Here is a 17,106-nt window from a genome sequence, read left to right as displayed (position 1 = left end):
TTTACTCACAATACCTTGGACTTAATCCATCGGTATCAATAAGCTTGCCTCCTGTGCCTGTTGGATGTGTGTGTGAGTGTGTGTGTGGGGGTGTTCTGCTTTAAATTGCCCATATGCTGTTCCTTTGCCAACTGATGAGCTGACTGAAGCCAAGCTGCTTCCACTTTCCAAGGTCTCCCTTTTTTGCTTGTGTGCTAGGAAGCTGCCATTACGCCTTACATGCCAAAGAAGGTGTCGTCACCACCTTCACCACGCCGGGATTCCCCAACAGCCCCTACGCAAACAACGCACACTGCCTCTGGGTGCTGAGGGCCGATGCAGACTCTGTCATTAGTCTGACCTTCACGACATTCGATGTGGCGCCATGTCACATGGGCGACGACTTCGTCAAGGTGTACAACTCACTGAGCCCGGTGGAGGCCCATTCACTGGTGAAGTAAGTCTGATGGTTAGGATGCCGTGACCTTCTGGGATCTGGAGGCCTACCTGTGGCACAGGTGCACGAATTGCAGAGATGCTAAATGTTTGTGGCATGCCTGGAAGAGCACAGTAGGTTTAGCCAATGCTCTTTGTGGGGTCTTCAGCACTGTGCTGTCAGAGTGTTTCCCCCCCTGAAGCCTTCCAGGTGGGTTAGAATCCCAACATCACTCCAGTCCACAAATCAGAAAGAGTAAAGTCATGATGCACCCGTTTCTGTCCTCTCATTTGGTGATTTCCTGACTTTTGTGCAGTGTTTTCCCCCATTCTGGAAGGGGATGGGAAAGGCTTTGAGCTGAAATATGTTGGCATGTTCAGTGTCTAGGCCCTGCCTAATATTCCCCAAGCCCAGCCCAACATGGGCCCCAGGAGCTCCTCCAAAATGACGTTCATCCCTCTAGCTGAAAATGCCTCTCCTGTCCTGGTGTAACCACCTCCCTGCTCCTTTATCTTGTGCTGAAAGTCAGGGTCTGCCGATCCACATTGATTTCTGCTCTCAACATCTAAGAAGTACGGAAACATGAAACACATACTTAGTACTTCATCACATTTGAGGGGCACCCACTGTGTGATCTCAGATCTGTAACGCAGGTCTGTATCTGTGAATGGCAGAGGCACTGCCATCTCTCGGAAGGAGTGATGCCACTTACATGAGCTCTCTCCTTCTGACCTGCCTCTTTGATCATTTGGCAAGAGACCATTTGGGAATGGAATGGCAGGGAATAAGGAGACCACACTGTGCCAGGTTCCGGGTTTGGTGGGAGCAGCCACCCACCCACCCAGTGTTGGCTGAATGCTTTGGGGTCCCTGGGCAAGAGTGTCTCGGGGTCCCCTCCCTCACTGAGTCAGCCTTCTCACCCTCACTGCCCCCACCCCGTGCTCCTGCTCTCCCTCATCTTTCTCATTCTTGCTTGCTTGACTGGCAGGGAGCCATTGAGCAAGAAAGCAGTGGCAAGTCCTCTTCTTCCTTCTCAGCACCCCCATTGCCAGGCCAGAGCAGGGAGCAGGTGAACCAGCAGGATGCCCCAGTGAAGAAGTGGTGCAACTCCAGGGGGCTCTTGTTAGGAGGACCAGCTGCACTGTGGTCCCTTGGCAGGCGCCCAGCCACACCTACCCTTGACCCCGGCTGTGGAGCCATTGCTCACCTTGCTAGCTGGCAGACTCTTTGATTCTGCTTTCCGCTTCAGCATCATGCATGTGGGGTCATTGCAGTGGTTACTGGTTAGCTGTCTTCTCCACTCGCCCTGCTGCTACCAAATCCTTCTCTTCTTCCTTCCTTCTTTCCAGGCTGTGTGGCAGCTATAATCCATCATACAACCTGACCTTTGTTTCCTCGCAAAATGTTATGCTGGTCATGTTAATCACAGATGCTAAAGGGAGGTACCCAGGATTCAAGGCACAGTTCTTCCAGATGCCAAAGAAGAAATGTAAGACAAATGCTCTGGGGTTCTTCTGCTTTTTGGGAGGCAGAAGGGGAATAAAGGCTTGATTATTGCAGAAGAGGAAAAAAAGGAGTTAAAAGCAGCTCTGGGTGAAAAATATATCGAGGATAGCACTTCCTTTCAAAAGATGCAACCTGCGATGTAGGATTCTTTCTCAGTCTTGAAAAAGCCACTTCTGGCTGCCCTAATGATGCCTCCTAATGAGAGATGGGCAGGGATGGGATTGGGCTGCGCTGATGCACAGGTGTGAGCAGGTGAGGCACAATTGGCCTCCTGGGTTAGATCCGTGCTTTCAGAGTAAATCTGGTACCCCCAGGGATCAGCTTAACCTCACTGAAAGCTGCTCAGCACAAGTGTCTCTTTCCCTGCCCGCCTATCCAGGAAGCTCGAAAATAGGTTTCACGTTGTTTTCCTTCTCTCTTAGCCTGTGGCGGAGTTTTGAGTGGCATGTCTGGCAATTTCAACACCCCTTATCACCCAGGCCACTATCCTCCTAATATGGATTGCACCTGGAATATACAGGTAAGTAGCCAAGAACCAGGAGCTGGAGATGGGGCGGCGGCTGCACATCCTTCTTCAGGATGTGTGGCCAAGATCGTAGAACAGAGAAGAGTTTATACTGCTGGAGGGGGAGCCCCACAGGGCATGTCAGAAGGACCTTGCTGATGAGCTGCAGCAGGGTGCTAGTGCCAGGGTGGGAGGGATCAGGAAGTCTGCTCATGGGTGCGTGTTAGGAAGGCTCCGTGGCACGAATGCCAGATCTCTTCCACCTCGAGCACAGGCTATCCTCAGAGACGCTCCCAGGAGCTATGCTCTAGCAGAGGTTGTAAGGGAAGGCTAAAGGGGCTGGGTGGGTCCAAGTACCCCAGAGGCCAGCATAGGTTAGCATAACTTGTGGACCCTTTCAGGCTTCCAGGTGGGGTCAGGTGAAGCTGAGCAAACGCTACAGAAATGGTGGGTGATTGGGACCCAGGTCACTGCTCTAGTGAATCACTGCCATGCTCAGAAGCAGTACGCTTGTATTTTGCTGGAAGGCACCAACAGAGGAGGGTTCTTGCTTTTGGGCTGCCACTTTGGGAGGTGGGCTGCTTCTGGGGCAAACTTCCACCTATGAGATATTACTTTAGCTGCTGCTCTGCTGCCAAAGTATCATAGGAAGGCCGTAGAAAAGGGAACCGGCATTGTAGTGCTATCACTCCCTTTCCCCCCTCCCTCCCTGTCCGTCTTGCAACCACCAATCTTGTCCCCAGGTCCCCAGAGACATGAACGTGAAAGTGAGATTCCAAGAGTTCTTCCTTGTGGAGCCCGGAATTCCGCTGGATTCCTGCACCAAGGACTACGTCGAAATCAACAATGTGAAGTAAGAACCCTGTGTTGACTTTGGAAACAGCCGTCATCCAGGGCTGGCTGTGATTTCCTTGAGGAAGCTGGGATTACACCATTGTTGCTGTGGCGGGTGTTGATCACCCATAACTGGAGCGTAATTAATGGCTACCTTTAGTGTGGATGTTTGAATCTTCCATCTGGAGGGAGATGGGCATCCAGTCAAGTGTGGGAGGAGCATGGAGGTGAGCACTGCCTCTCCTCTTTTGCCATCCTGCAGAAGTTTGCTCCTGTGGCACCACTAGGATGCTGAGCATCCCGGTGGAGCCTCACTCCTCCATTCCTTTCTCTCCCAGTGTCAGCCCAGAAGTGGCACTTCTGACTTGGAGTCCCAGCTGGCACCGAAGGCCCCTCCCCAGCTGTGAGGGTGGAAGGAAGGTGCACTGCAGTTTGGAAAATATGCAGTGTTGTAAAAAGCTGCAGCATGCATTGAAGAGATTCAAAATGATAGGTGTTTAGCAACAAAATTCAGATTATTATTGCTATTATGTTACAATACTGCTATATTGCTATATTATTGTTATTGTTACTATTGCTGTTATTGCTAGTGCAATTTGCTGCCCATAATACTTGTTCATCTGCAAAGCCACTTGGGCATAAAAGCTATGCAAATAGAACACAATGAACAATGAAAATTTATGGGATATATAATTTTAGTACACACAGAGAGACAAAATTTTCAATAGAAACATAATATCAGACTATGAAACACCTTAAATGGCGAATTGCTGGACATAAATTTGATAGGGCAGATCAATGTGGGAAAACATTCGGGTCAGGGTTAACAGGAACAGTGTTCTGCCGTTTTGGAACAACTGCTTTAAAGGCCCTCTCTATGAGACGCATCCACCAATGGTTGCTGATCAGAGAGAGCACCCTGGGCCCATGCTCATTTAAGAGAAAGTCGGCCTCTACAGCAGTAGTTTTTCTTGGGCAGTTTGCCTAGCCATTTATTCATCCATTTACTTAAGATTTCCAGGCTATCCTTCAGGGCAAAGCACTGCCAAGGTAGTTTGCCTAAAAATAAAGCATACATCTTCAGTATCAGATTTCATTTACATCTGAACATTTAAATCAGTGCTTAAGATTATTCCACAGTCTAACTCCCCAATGCTGATAATTGATGAAACTATTGGAAAGGCAATTTCAAGTCAGCAGTTAGGAATTCAGACCAGCAGGTTGACTGGATGCAGCTTGAAACAAATGGGTTTCTAAAACCCATTTAAAATTCAGAAGTGACGGAAGCAGTTGGATCTCTCTTGGGAAGACCAAGAGTCTTCCAAATAATGGGGCCACCACTGAAATCATCACTGAATAATGGGGCTACCCAACCATCACTGTCTGCACTGGACATAACTATCCTACCCTGAATGGGGATTCTATTTATGCTGGGGGAAAATGGGAGTGAGAAATCCACACTGGGTCCAGTGTCTGTGTGCGGTGGATCCTGATGCCTCGACAGAGGTGCCTCTCCCCTGCTACTCGCTCTGCCTTTACGTGACTCTTGCCTTCTTCGGACTCTTCCAGGTACTGTGGTCACCGGGAAAACTTGGTGGTATCGAGTCAAACCAACCAAATTACTGTCCGCTTCCATTCAGACTCTTCATTCGTGGACAGTGGCTTTCAGGCGGAGTTCTTGTCTTATGACTCTAATGACCGTAAGTGGAAAGGACAAGTTGGTCTTGTTGTCAGAGGGCTTGGGTATCTTCCCCAGGGGAGCAGCTGAAGCATTTGAGATCTAGTTTAGAACCAGGTTTTACATCATGGTGCTCCAACACAGTTCCCCTCTTGGTGCCTGCCAGCATCCTTGCCCATCCTGACGTGAACATTTAAAAAGATTTTTTTTTAAAACCTAATAACATTTTTTTAAAAAAACTAATAACTAGGAAATGGTCATTCTGCAAACTGAATGGCTTCCCTCCAGGACCACCTTTTTTGTGTTCAAAAGGGTGGGCTTGTATTTCACAGCTCAGATCCCACCTTGTGCTTGTGGTCTTGGTCAGGTTATATTCTTTAAGTATTCCCAGTTTGCTTTCCGGAAGCAAGTCATTTGTGAAAGGGCAACTCCCCACTCCCCACAGAGGCCAGTTGGTTTGAGCACCCATAACACTCTGTCCAAATTCCAAGTATGCCCACTGATCCAAAAAGGTTGAAGGCCCTAGTTCTTTCTCCTTGGGCAAGAGAAATGTTTATAATAATATGTACCATGCTAAAATGGGCATCTCCCTCTTCCGTCCTCTCTCCTAATACCCGAACTTGAAATCATCCTGTCGAGTCAATGGGCAGTGGACTGAAATAAAGAGCTGTTCACTCAGTCAGCATGTTCCCCTTCCTGCCCCCTCACACCTTTATGACTGTGCAGGATTGCTGAGGGGCAACGAGCGCTGCTCACTGCTTGGTGGCAAAGCACATGTAGAAAACCCCAGATTCGAAACTTGGCATCTCCAGTGAAAAGTGGGAGGTGACAGGAGGGCCTCTCTCAGAAACCCCGAAGATCAGCTCTCCACCAAAGCTGATGGTTTGGATGGGCCAACAGCCTGAGCTGTTTTAAAGTGACTTCCTGGAGTTCCATTGCACTAGAGTGATCTAGAGAGACAAGTCCACAGTGCACCAAGGCATGATTTAATATTGGGAACTGGATCTGGCTGAGAAATTGCAGTTAAAACAATCTGACATGCATGTGCAAGCAGGAGTTTGGGGATTCCATGCTAAAAACAGCCAAACATGCAGTGGCCAAAGCTAAGTGCCTGCATTTAGGAAATGAGACACATTCTGTCACATCTTCTCAGGCGACAAGTGAAACCCAAGGATGGCTGCCTTGTGTCCTGAGGTGAGCGCTTCAGCCGCATTCTCTGTGGGCAAAAGTAGAAGTCAAGTTGGAAATCCATTTTTTTAAATTAAAATTGTATTCTGAGTTTCAGAAATCACAACAAAACTAAAACCAAACATACAAAAAAAAAATGAAGTGTTTTGCCCTGTCCGTGGACATCTCAGTTGGAACCTGTTGGAGGTCCCATCCAGAGCCTCAAGTGTGCCTTGAGAAAGAGGCTTCCCACAGACCAGTCGTGAAAGCATTCCACTCGCAGGGGGGCACCGGCTTGGGGAGGTGGTGCCCGCGACCCTTGGCAAGGCTGACATCCCTCTCTCTTTCCTCTTCCCTCCTTCCCCCACCCTCTAATCCCACCTTGTAGCGTGCCCAGGCAGATTCAGCTGTCCCAGCGGCAACTGCATCGACAAGTCGAGGCTCTGCGATGGCTGGCTGGACTGCCGGGATGGTGCTGACGAGAGGAACTGCAGTGAGTCCTTCCCCTCAGCTCTCGCTGGAGACCTTGGCAGCATGAATAAAGAGCGGGGTGGTGGTGGCGCATAATCGGTGCTTTCAGAGGAGAGAAGAAAGAAGAACGGCCTGCTTATCAGGCTTCCAAGTTGGCAGCGGGTCTAAACCGTGCACCTTTTATTGCATATATTTTAGCTTGAAGCATCTCATCTGTCTCTCTCTCTTGTGCGCTCATTTTTTTTCTTTTGGAGCTGTGGGTGGTGATTCCCTCACCTCTTTGCTGCCTTGTTCCTCAGCTTGTACAGAGAAGCAGTTCCAGTGCCAGAATGGCTGGTGCAAGTCGAAGTTCTGGGTGTGCGACGGTGTGAACGATTGTGGGGACAACAGTGATGAGCTGCAGTGCCGTGAGTAACCTGCCTGGAGCTGGGGGGCTGCAGGTGTGAGCAGGTGGGAGGGGTGAGATATCCCTGGCTGGAGAACAGAACGATGCATCCGAGCCCCTGTCCTGTGACACCCGTGCCAAATGTCCGTGCCCTTTGTTTCGCGATCGTGACCTGCGGCATCCCTTTCTGTTTCTCAGAATGTCCAGCCGATAACTTCAAATGCAGCAACGGAAAATGCATCCCGGGCCCCCAGAAGTGTGACGGCAAGGACGACTGCGGGGATGGCAGCGATGAGGGCAAGTGTGACTCCAGTAAGTGCCTGGTGCTGAGCTGTTGGGAATGCAGCGGCAAGCAGTGGCCAGGGCCAGGTGGCCGTCTGCTTCGTTGCCTGCCCACCGAGGCCGGGCCTGGTCTTTGGGCCCACAAATGTGGCACGGGCGTCCGTCCAGCCTGCTTGGCATGGCAGGATCATTGGCAGTAGGAGACACCGGGGGAGCAGCAGGCTTTTCATTCGGTTTCTCTGAAACTCACCCAGCTGGACTTCATGGACAGCAGCAGATGGCCTTTCCCAATAGCGAAGAGGGTGCTCAGTGAATAGAATCATAGAATAGCAGAGCTGGAAGGGGCCATGAAGGCCATTGGGTCCAACCTCCTGCTGTTGCAGGACACCATGTTACACCATCCCATTCAGATGGCTTTCCAGTTTCACCTTGAATGTCTCTAGTGAGGGAGAGCCCACCACCTCTCTAGGCAGCTGGTTCCACTGTCGTATTGCTCTGACAGTGAGGAAGCTTTTCCTGATGTCCAGCCTGAATCTGGGTTGTTGCAACTTAAACTGATTATTCCGTGTCCTACACTTTGGCATCAGCAAGAGGAGATCTTGCCCTTCCTCTTTGTGTCAGCCTTTGAGGTACTTGTAGAGGGATATCATGTCCCCGCTCAGTCTTCTCTTCTCAAGGCTGAACATGCTCAGTTCTCTCAGTCCCTCCTCACAGGGCAGTGTTTCCAAACCCTGCATCATTTTTGTTGCCCCCCTTTGGACCCTTTCTAATTTTTCTACATCTTTCTTAAATCTTGGTGCCCAGAACTGGACACAGTATTCCAGATGATGTCTGACTAGTGAGGAGTATAGGGGAACTATTACTTCTTGTGATTTGGAAGTAATACTTCTGTTAATGCATCCCAAAATAGCACTTGCCCTTTTGGCAGCTGCATTGCATTGTTGGCTCATGTTTAGCCTGTTGTGAAGTGGCATGCAGGTATTCAGAATTCCCTCTTCCATCTAGGAAGCAAGTATTCCTCCTCTTCTGTGGAGTTGATGGACCTTTTGTCTGATCCACCTTTTGTCTGATCCACCATGAAATTCTTGGTTGGCGTACCATGCCAAGGCTGTCTGCTTTCAGACAATGCAGCAGTGCATGAGAAATTTCAAATGCTTCCATGCTTCCGGTCACCACCTTCCCCCCGGCAGAGACATCGCGCCCTCTCCATGTGTTCCTTGTGAAAGGCTTTCCTGCCACTGAAGCTTTTCTTCTCTCTGTAATTTGCAGCCGCCGTCGTTCCCTGCCAACAATACACCTATAAATGCCGCAACAGTTTGTGCGTGAACAAGAGGAATCCAGAGTGTGATGGCAAGAAGGACTGTAGTGATAACTCAGATGAGGACAACTGCAGTGAGTTTGGGTCTTACCTCTTTTGCTTTTAAGAGAGTGGAGGATGATTTGAGAAAAGAATATATTTAGCAGGTTCAGAAAATCAGGTTGGTTGTCCAAGATCACTTGGTGCAATGTCAGAAAATGTAAAATCAATCTACTGTGTTTTTAAAAAATATGGTTTCCATCACCCACATAAATAGGTCTACCAGCCAATCTACTGGATTTGAAAAAAAAAAAAATCCATCCTGTGCTCACTTATATGGGAGTAAGCTCCCCTAAATTCAAATGGACTTCTGAGTTGATGTGGGTACAGTTACACTGTTAACAGTTTTCCTTTAGCCAATAAATTGATTTTAAATCAAAGAAAAATGTTCATGCTACATCAAGCTTGCATTTTTTTAACATATTGAAGTTGGTGGGATAATTTATGACTGAATAAACAAATGCTGCTTTGCTTGATGAAAAAGTCATCTGTGATTTTTCCATCTCTAATTTAACTTTTTAAATTAAATAATAATCATAGCAATATACCTTACATATCAGAATCAAAATTATTTCAGAAAAATAAGAGATACCCTAAACTTCATTGTGGCCTGCCTGAGGGACCAAAATCTGGGGGACCAAAATCCAGGGGCTGCCTGATTAAAATCCATCAGATTCCTCACTCTGGAGCATAAATACTCTATTATGGTCACCTCACATTGTAAGGATGCTGGGAATGATTGACAGCAAAAGAAGAAGGGGGCAGCAGAGGATGAGGTGGCTAGATGGATTCACTGGGGCAGTGGGTGTGAGCTTGGGTGGACTCCGGGGGATGGTGGAGGACAGGAGGGCCTGGAGGAATGTTGTCCATGGGGTTGCGATGGGTTGGGCATGACTTCGCAGCAACACATTGTAAGAGGAGGAGGATGATAACCGTTGATCACTGTCACCATTGCTATTGTTGCAAGAATATCATCGTCCTTGGCTACACATGTGTGTGATAATTTCCCTCTTGGATTATCGGTAGATTGTTGGCTATTTGCAGCTGTCTTCCCGCGAGGCTCAAGCCCAGAGTGGGGTGGCGTGCATTTCTCCAGGTTCCTCGGAAATGGCTTTGCTCAAGCGTTGTTTTCTTGGGGCTTCTCTGGGGCCTTCCTTTTAGACTGCGGCATACGAAGCTACAGCAAGCAGTCCCGAATCGTAGGTGGGCAGGATGCGGATGTGGGCGAGTGGCCCTGGCAGGTGAGCCTGCATGCACGAGATGAGGGCCATGTCTGCGGGGCCTCCTTGATTTCGGAGAAGTGGCTGGTGACGGCAGCACATTGCTTTCGGCAGTTAAACTTTGTCAGGTTGGTAGAGATGCAGGATTCCTCTGGTATCCCACTAGCTTATATTCCCTGCTGCTATTTTTCTGCTTGATTCTGTCACTTGCATTTCTCTTTTGACATCAACATCAAAGGAGTTGGCTTCACCAAGACCGAACTGGGAACTGGGGATTTCTTGGCTCTCATGTCATCTCTCTTGCAGGTTTAGCAGAATGGCCTTAAGCAAGGCACAGTTCTCTAAGCCGCAGCCCCCTTGCAATCTTAGTGTTGACTTAGCTTTTATAGGGCTGCTGTAAGAATTGTTGCAAGATGGTGTGAGGTTTGGAGGATGGATGTTTGCAAGAGCTGAATGTGCTTAACCTGGTAAAGAGAAGGGTTATCTTCAAAGGTAATCGCAGCAGATGGTGCAAATTTGCTATCTGTTGCTCAGGCATTGAGAGTAAAAATTGCAATGAAACAGACTTAGGTAAACTGTACGAGAAACGTCCTAATGGTACACACTGTTGGATGGTAGAACAGGCTGCCTGGGGAGCTGGTGGGCTCTCCCTCATGGAGCACTGAAGCAGAAGCTGGATGGCCTGCCCATTAGGATGCTGCCTCAGTCAGGGATGACTGATTGAGCAAGGGCTGGACTAGATGATCTCCCAGATCCCTTCCAGCTCTGCATCTCTATGGATTGCTGGAATGAGAGAAATAATAAGTCTCACTAGTAGTGTTCTTTAGCATACTTAAAATTTCACTGTAATTTTTGTTCTGGGGCAGAGTTTCTTTTTTCTCCTCTGCTTTCTGGAAGTGACAAAAAGACCCCCACCACAGAGGTGAATCTAGAGATAATAAATAAATAAATTAGCGATGTTTTTAACAAGTTTTTTGAAGTTGGGTTTTTCATGGTTGCTTATTTTCCTTCCCTGTCCCAGTCCCCTTCCTTCCATCCTTCCATCTTCCTTCCTTCCTTCCTTCCATCCATCCATCCATCCATCCATCCATCCATCCATCCATCCTTACATAGCTGGAAAGGTTGGGCTTGATCAACAGAAAGCACTGTTGGTCCACTCCTGTCAGAGCTGGGGCTGCACAACCTGAACCTGCATGTGAGCTGAGCTGAGGCTTTCTAGATTCTGTTCCTAGAGGTCTCTCGTGGTTAAAGCATCTCCTAAGGGATTCTGGTGTTGCCAAGTACCACACACTGGCCTTCTTGCAGGTATGAGGATCCCAAGATATGGACAGCTTTTCTGGGGCTTCATGACCAGCAGAAAAGATCCAGCAGCTATGTTCAGAAGCGGAGCATCAAGAGCATCATCCGCCACAACTATTTCAACGACTATACCTTTGACTTTGATATTGCTGTGATGGAACTGTCCAGCCCAGTCACCTTCAGCAAGGAGATTCAGCCCATATGCCTGCCTGATGCCAGCCATGAATTCCCTGCTGGCAAAGCCATCTGGGTGACTGGATGGGGAGCTACTAAAGAGGAAGGTAAGCCAGAGAAGGGAAGCTCCTAGGAAAAGCAAGACTGAGATTGCCACTTTAGTAGAAGGGTAATCCTGGGCTGGATCCAGACTTAGTTATATTTGCAAACCTAGCCTGCACTGCAGTCCATGTCTGAGACCTTTCTCAAAGCACTGCCTCTGAGGAATGTTTGGAGGATGATAGCAAGGGAGGGCGGGCCCTTCCCAAGCTCCTCCCCTGCTGACTCTACAGTTCTTTCCCCAAGGAAACCCACCTGGCACCACCATTGCTACTGATCCAGTGCCAGCTTTCCTTTCTTCCCAGGCATATGCTGGGTTTTATGCATCATTTGTATAAAATCCATACCAGTATTTTCAGCATTTTACATTTTCATTATTCGTTTTTTCATGGGATTTTTAAAGCTATTTTATAACTGTATGACCATTATTTTGAGATCATCTCATTCTGAGTTGTCTTTTCTAAAGAGAAAGAGGACTAAGAAAAAATGAAATTTTGAGTAGACTCATTGAAATCAAGACTAACTGGCCTCGTTGATGATGATGTGCCTGGGTTTAGATCCAGCACGTTATGTTTAAAACCAGCTGCTATGTGCTGTGTCAGGATTGAGTTTTTAAGTCATGGTACATTTGCAGATATGACTGTTGCTGAAATGTAGTGAGATTTTTATGGCTGAAAAATTCCAGAGTGTAATTGAGTCCGTGTCACTGCTGCGAGTTGGACGATTTTGGAAATTGGATTCCAAATAATTGGAATCCAATTAATGCATTGGATTCCAATGCATCAATAATTAATGCATGTGAGGCAGAACACAAAAATCTGACTCCAGTGGTGACCAAGGGTGAAATATTTCTCTGAAGATCATGCGAGAAAATTTAATGGGAACATCCCAAAAGTGCTTGAAAACAATGTTTTAGAAATATTTAACAGAGACATTGCTGCAACCACTTTATGTGCTTTGGAGTTCCTTATAGGGCTCAAAACTATTGGGTGATATGGATATGGAATCAATCAATCAATCAATAACACATCTGACAATTAAGCAGCTTTGGAGACATCTAAAGGTGTACACCTCTCTCTGATTTTGCTGCAGAACATGCAAATGTGACTCCAGCTAACTTTTTGAGGAGTCTTACAAAATGATCTAGCTTCTGCCCCCTTAGGGATCAGGGAAGAGATGCTGGAATACACAAAATGTGTACAGGAGTGGGTAGCCTTATGGAAGGTGGGAGGCTGGCCATTATGCCTGAGCGTGGATATCCTTCCAGACGTTTCCCCCTGGTTTGAAAAGAGCCAGCATTCCCAATTCATTTGGCACCCACAGAAGAATTCAGGTCTTCCATGGTTGTCCATGGGCAGATCGCCAAGTATGTTATAAAACAGCAAATAGATAATAAAATAAGTAATACTGATCTAACAAATGTAACAGTAATAAAAGCAGCAACAATCACAAACCCCCCCACCTACAATAAAACTTCACATTGACACCCTTATAATCTCAATTCTTATCCACTGAAAGCACGATAAAGGTACAATAGTACTAAAATATAAACAATTATAAATTGCAATAAAATCTGTAGAATTATCTTAATTAAAATATTGGGTAGATGAAAAGCTCTTTGCCTGCCTCTGAAAAGAAGATGGTGCCAGGTGAACGTCTTTGGGGAGCTGATTCCAAAGTTGGGGTGCCACTGCCCAGAAGGCACTTCCCCTTGTTACCCCCTTCCTCATCTCCTTCAAAGGAGGGTGCTCGTAAGATGGACCTCTGAAGATGGCTCAAGGGCACATCTGGAAGGAAGCACTTCTTTAGACGTCTGCATGTAGCCTGGGCAATAATAGATAGGGATCTATAATCCCAAAGAGGTTGGCAACATGACCAGGCTATGGACTTGGTAATGGTTGCCTGAAGCACTGACGGTGTCCAAATCCACATTGGCTCAGATTTAAACCACAACCGGTGCATCAGCTGCATTTATCCTGGCATTTCCCAACAGCGAGTAGCGCTACTGGAACAGTCTCTGGAAGCGGCTCCCTATAAAGAGAATGGGATGAGGTGAGGTTAAGTGTTGCCACCCAGCAGGTTCCCATGGGCAAGACGACCCCAGGGGACCCCCGTTCTCAGCCTGAGTGCGGTGCGGATTCCTGCTTGCTCAAGACTCAAGCCCACTGCTTCTACCCTTGGCAGGTATCGGTGCCACAATTTTGCAGAAGGCAGAAATCAGGGTGATCAATCAGACCATGTGCAACACACTGCTGCCCAATCAGATGACAGTGCGCATGATGTGCGTCGGGATCCTCGCAGGAGGTGTTGATGCCTGCCAGGTAGGGGGCTTTGCAGTCTCTTTGGGGGGCGGGGGGAGCACCAACAGACTGGAGGCCACAAGCCACCAGTGGGTGAGGCCAAAGGCTGCTTCTGGCATGCAGAGCTCATATCTGCCCACCACATGCACTGGGGTGGGGGAAGAGGCACAATCACAACCTCCCTGTTTAGCCCAGTGGAACCCAGATGCTCCCGCTGAGCAGTCCCTTACATGGAGGGAATGGTGAGCACCAGGGGAAGCTGGCTGTGCTTCAGGGTCACAGCTTCAGGGCAGAGGGGGGTCCCACCCCTCATTTACAGGGAGGGCCCCTTTGCTGTGGGGAGAGGGTGCCCTACTCCTCAAGAAGCTGCAGCTCTGTTGGTCTCTGGAGGCTCCCAGTGGTTTTGCTACCTCCATGCTTTCCTCAGCCCCTCTGTGTTGTCCTGGATAGGCTGCTGCCCTTTCCAGAAGCTTTCTCTTCGGGTTGTCAGACCTTTACGCATGAAAGCAGCTACTTTCTGCAGCTTGGGAACTGCTCTTGTGGTGCTCCTGCCTGTTCGGGCTCCTCCAGTGAGTGAAGCGGAGCAAACCATCGCTGGCACAAGCAGCTGCGACTCCTTGGAACTGTCCCTTGGAGAGGCAGCTGGTGAAAGCAGCCTAAAGAGTCCACTTGTGACCCGTGTTCTCACTCCTTTTCAGGGAGATTCCGGTGGACCCCTGACCAGCATAGAAACCAACAACAGGATGTTTCTGGCTGGCATAGTCAGCTTTGGAGACGGCTGTGCCCGACGGAACAAGCCAGGTGTCTACACTCGGGTCACACAGCTACGGGACTGGATCAAAGAGAAAACAGGCGTGTAGGTAGCCTTGGTGGCTGAGATGATGGCACATCTCCAGTGGATTTTTTTGTCTCTGGGTCTGTCGAGCTGGTGGTTGAAGACATCCCCACTTGATGTGATGGGAACTCAGCATACCTTTGTCGCTCCCATATCTTCTTGTCTGTTCATTGAGTTTTGTGTTGGCTACGGTTGGGTTTTAGTTTTTGTTTTGGACAGAAAATGATACATCTGGATTACTTGTGTATGGCCCATCAGATGGACAGCTACCATTTCTAGTTCTCTCCCACCTCTGCAAATATTTTCCACCCCTCCATCTCAAGAGACTGGATGAATTTTTCTTTTAATGGAAACCTGTTTCTTGGAGGGTTCAAATCTATGTGCAGGGACCAGGTGCTCTGCAGCAGAACATTCCTCTGGAGGGAAGGCCCCAGTGGGAATGGACCACATGGCCCTTAAGTGCCCACCAGTTAACAGTGTGAAGGAAGAGGACTGTCTGCTCAGAAATGAAGTTGCATTGTGTGTAGGTTTCTGGAGACCTGGCAGGACGAAGCGAGAATCTTTGGCTTTATGACTAATCCACATAGCCAGTGTCTGTGACCTGTGCATTTCTTTCCCACTTCTCATCTTGCATGCTCCAGCCCATGAATGTGACAGCAGCTATAATGCTCTTAAGCAAAACAGCTTTGAAGGCAGTGGCTGCCTTTATTCCTTCTGTTTCCTGGCTTGCAGTCATCCAGGGACGTAATAGTATGGGAAAGTGTTTTATCCCAGCATCCTGTGCTGGCAAACCATTTTCTGACATTGCCCACCAAGGACAGATGGTGATACCCAACTTCATCCATGGGGGCTGGGTACTAGCACTGGAACTGCTGATTTTTTGTCTTACTTTCCCCCATCTTCCAAAGCATATGTTTTGATGTTATCAGCACAAGTTGTTTATAACTTTCTGTAGCCAAGAGGGACAGTCTTGCTGCTGTAGTTGGAAGAAGTCTGCAGTGGCAGTGGTCTACCTGGGTGCCCCACTAATTGATGCTTCTTTGCATTTAGCACTGCATTTTAGCAATATGCTCTGTAGACTTGTTATATGCTTTGCTGAAATATCTCAGATTTGGTTCCCTCCCTTCCCAAGTTCTTAGCTTGCTTCTGTTTTCTCTGTGGCCGACAGCAGGTCACTCTGGCTCCATGGACTAGTTAAAACATTTTGTCATCTTCTGTGTCAACACAGTTTTCCAAAGCAAGGCTTCTGTTGTCCTTGAAGGCCGATTCAGGCCATCACTGGCTTTTGCCTGGTGGTTAAACCTTTGGTTGCCTTCAATGTTAAAGCCTAGAACCAAATATGAAACTCTTGAAATTCTGTGCCTTGTTCTAAAGGTCCTGTTGAAATATGGAGGGCTGGACTCGTGTGCCTTAACTGGTTGCAGGATTGTACCTTGTTGGGTGGAAATTGCTCTGAAAATGTTTTCACTGCAGAGCATGCCTTTACACATGAGTAGGCAGCCAGGTGCTCTCTAGAACATTTGGACTACAGTTCCTATCATTACCAGCCACATGATTGGGGATTGTGGAAGTTGTAGTCTAAACCATCTGAATGGCACCTTGCTGAGGAGCAGGGTTATGGGTGCAGGTAGGTGATCATGAACAGCAAGGGGATGTTGGATCTTCACATGACTAATTTCTGACTTGAGCTTTTTCAAAAAGTACCAAGGTGGATCTTGAATATTGTATATCCCCCTGAGCAAGAAGCGTTCTAAGATAAGATACCCATTTTGACAAGTTGTGTGAGATGCTGTACATTTCCCCTTAAGTTCTGAGCTGGGCACTCCATTGTGTACTGAGAATGGTATTCTGGCATTTGTCATCTTTCGGAAGGAGTTGTGTGGCAGGTTGAGGCAAGGATGGGCAAGTTGTGGCCCTCTAGATGTTTTGGTGTATCTCTCGCAACACGCTTCATTATTGGCCATGCTGGTTGACGCTCACAGAAGATGTAAGCCGAAAGAGTTGGAGAGCAACCTGTTGTCCACCCCTTGCTAGGTGGCCATCATGGGACTGCGCTCTCTGGAGCGAATGGATCTAAGACACTAGCTGCACTTTGAATACATCCCCCTGCCCTGTTATTTCTTAATAGAAGTAGGTAGAGCCATAAAGTTAGTGCACTAACGGGGCCTGCGTGTCCACCACAGCCCAGTGTTGCTTAATGCAGCTGCGTGGATTGCAGCGTGTCCAGCAGCCATGGTGAACGTTCAGCCTCCAGCAGGAGATTGTCCTAGTTTATCATATTATCTGCACCTGGGCAGCACGGGTTGTAGTGTAACCACTCCCTCCTTGGGAACAGAATAATTAGCATGGCTGCCGGTACACACTGCAACCCACTGTGGCTTAAATTAGCCATGGTGATCATGCAAACTGGCCCACAGTGAGTGAGTGTGTGTGTCTGAGAGAGCGAGCGAGCGAGCAGAGGGGAAAAGGGGTGGGAATGTGTGTATGCATGAATCTCTTTTTCTGCCCCTTTCTGGGTCAGATTGGCATTGCCACGAAGTGCCTTAATATGTACAGCCTTGCTTCATACCTGGAACTCT

General features: G+C 48.1%; 1 protein-coding gene across 1 annotated transcript in view; it reads left to right on the top strand.

Moving 5' to 3' along the window:
- ST14 (ST14 transmembrane serine protease matriptase) overlaps nucleotides 1-16,897 on the top strand; it is a 33,575-nt gene extending 16,678 nt beyond the window's left edge. The window contains exons 7-19 of the mRNA XM_044439668.1: nucleotides 199-436; nucleotides 1,765-1,904; nucleotides 2,344-2,441; nucleotides 3,170-3,279; nucleotides 4,830-4,960; nucleotides 6,494-6,598; nucleotides 6,876-6,983; nucleotides 7,160-7,273; nucleotides 8,513-8,635; nucleotides 9,762-9,948; nucleotides 11,126-11,400; nucleotides 13,577-13,713; nucleotides 14,391-16,897. Of these exons, the coding sequence (XP_044295603.1) occupies nucleotides 199-436; nucleotides 1,765-1,904; nucleotides 2,344-2,441; nucleotides 3,170-3,279; nucleotides 4,830-4,960; nucleotides 6,494-6,598; nucleotides 6,876-6,983; nucleotides 7,160-7,273; nucleotides 8,513-8,635; nucleotides 9,762-9,948; nucleotides 11,126-11,400; nucleotides 13,577-13,713; nucleotides 14,391-14,552 (1,928 nt within the window). The 3' untranslated portion in view covers nucleotides 14,553-16,897. The remainder of the gene's footprint in view (nucleotides 1-198; nucleotides 437-1,764; nucleotides 1,905-2,343; nucleotides 2,442-3,169; nucleotides 3,280-4,829; nucleotides 4,961-6,493; nucleotides 6,599-6,875; nucleotides 6,984-7,159; nucleotides 7,274-8,512; nucleotides 8,636-9,761; nucleotides 9,949-11,125; nucleotides 11,401-13,576; nucleotides 13,714-14,390) is intronic.
- Nucleotides 16,898-17,106: the final 209 nt, after the last annotated feature.

Source organism: Varanus komodoensis, unplaced genomic scaffold (assembly GCF_004798865.1).
Source record: "Varanus komodoensis strain SLA01 unplaced genomic scaffold, ASM479886v1 scaffold35, whole genome shotgun sequence".
NCBI classification, from domain to species: domain Eukaryota; kingdom Metazoa; phylum Chordata; class Lepidosauria; order Squamata; family Varanidae; genus Varanus; species Varanus komodoensis.
The sequence above is the reverse complement of the archived record's forward strand: the minus strand, read 5'-3'. Positions and strand labels throughout refer to the sequence as shown.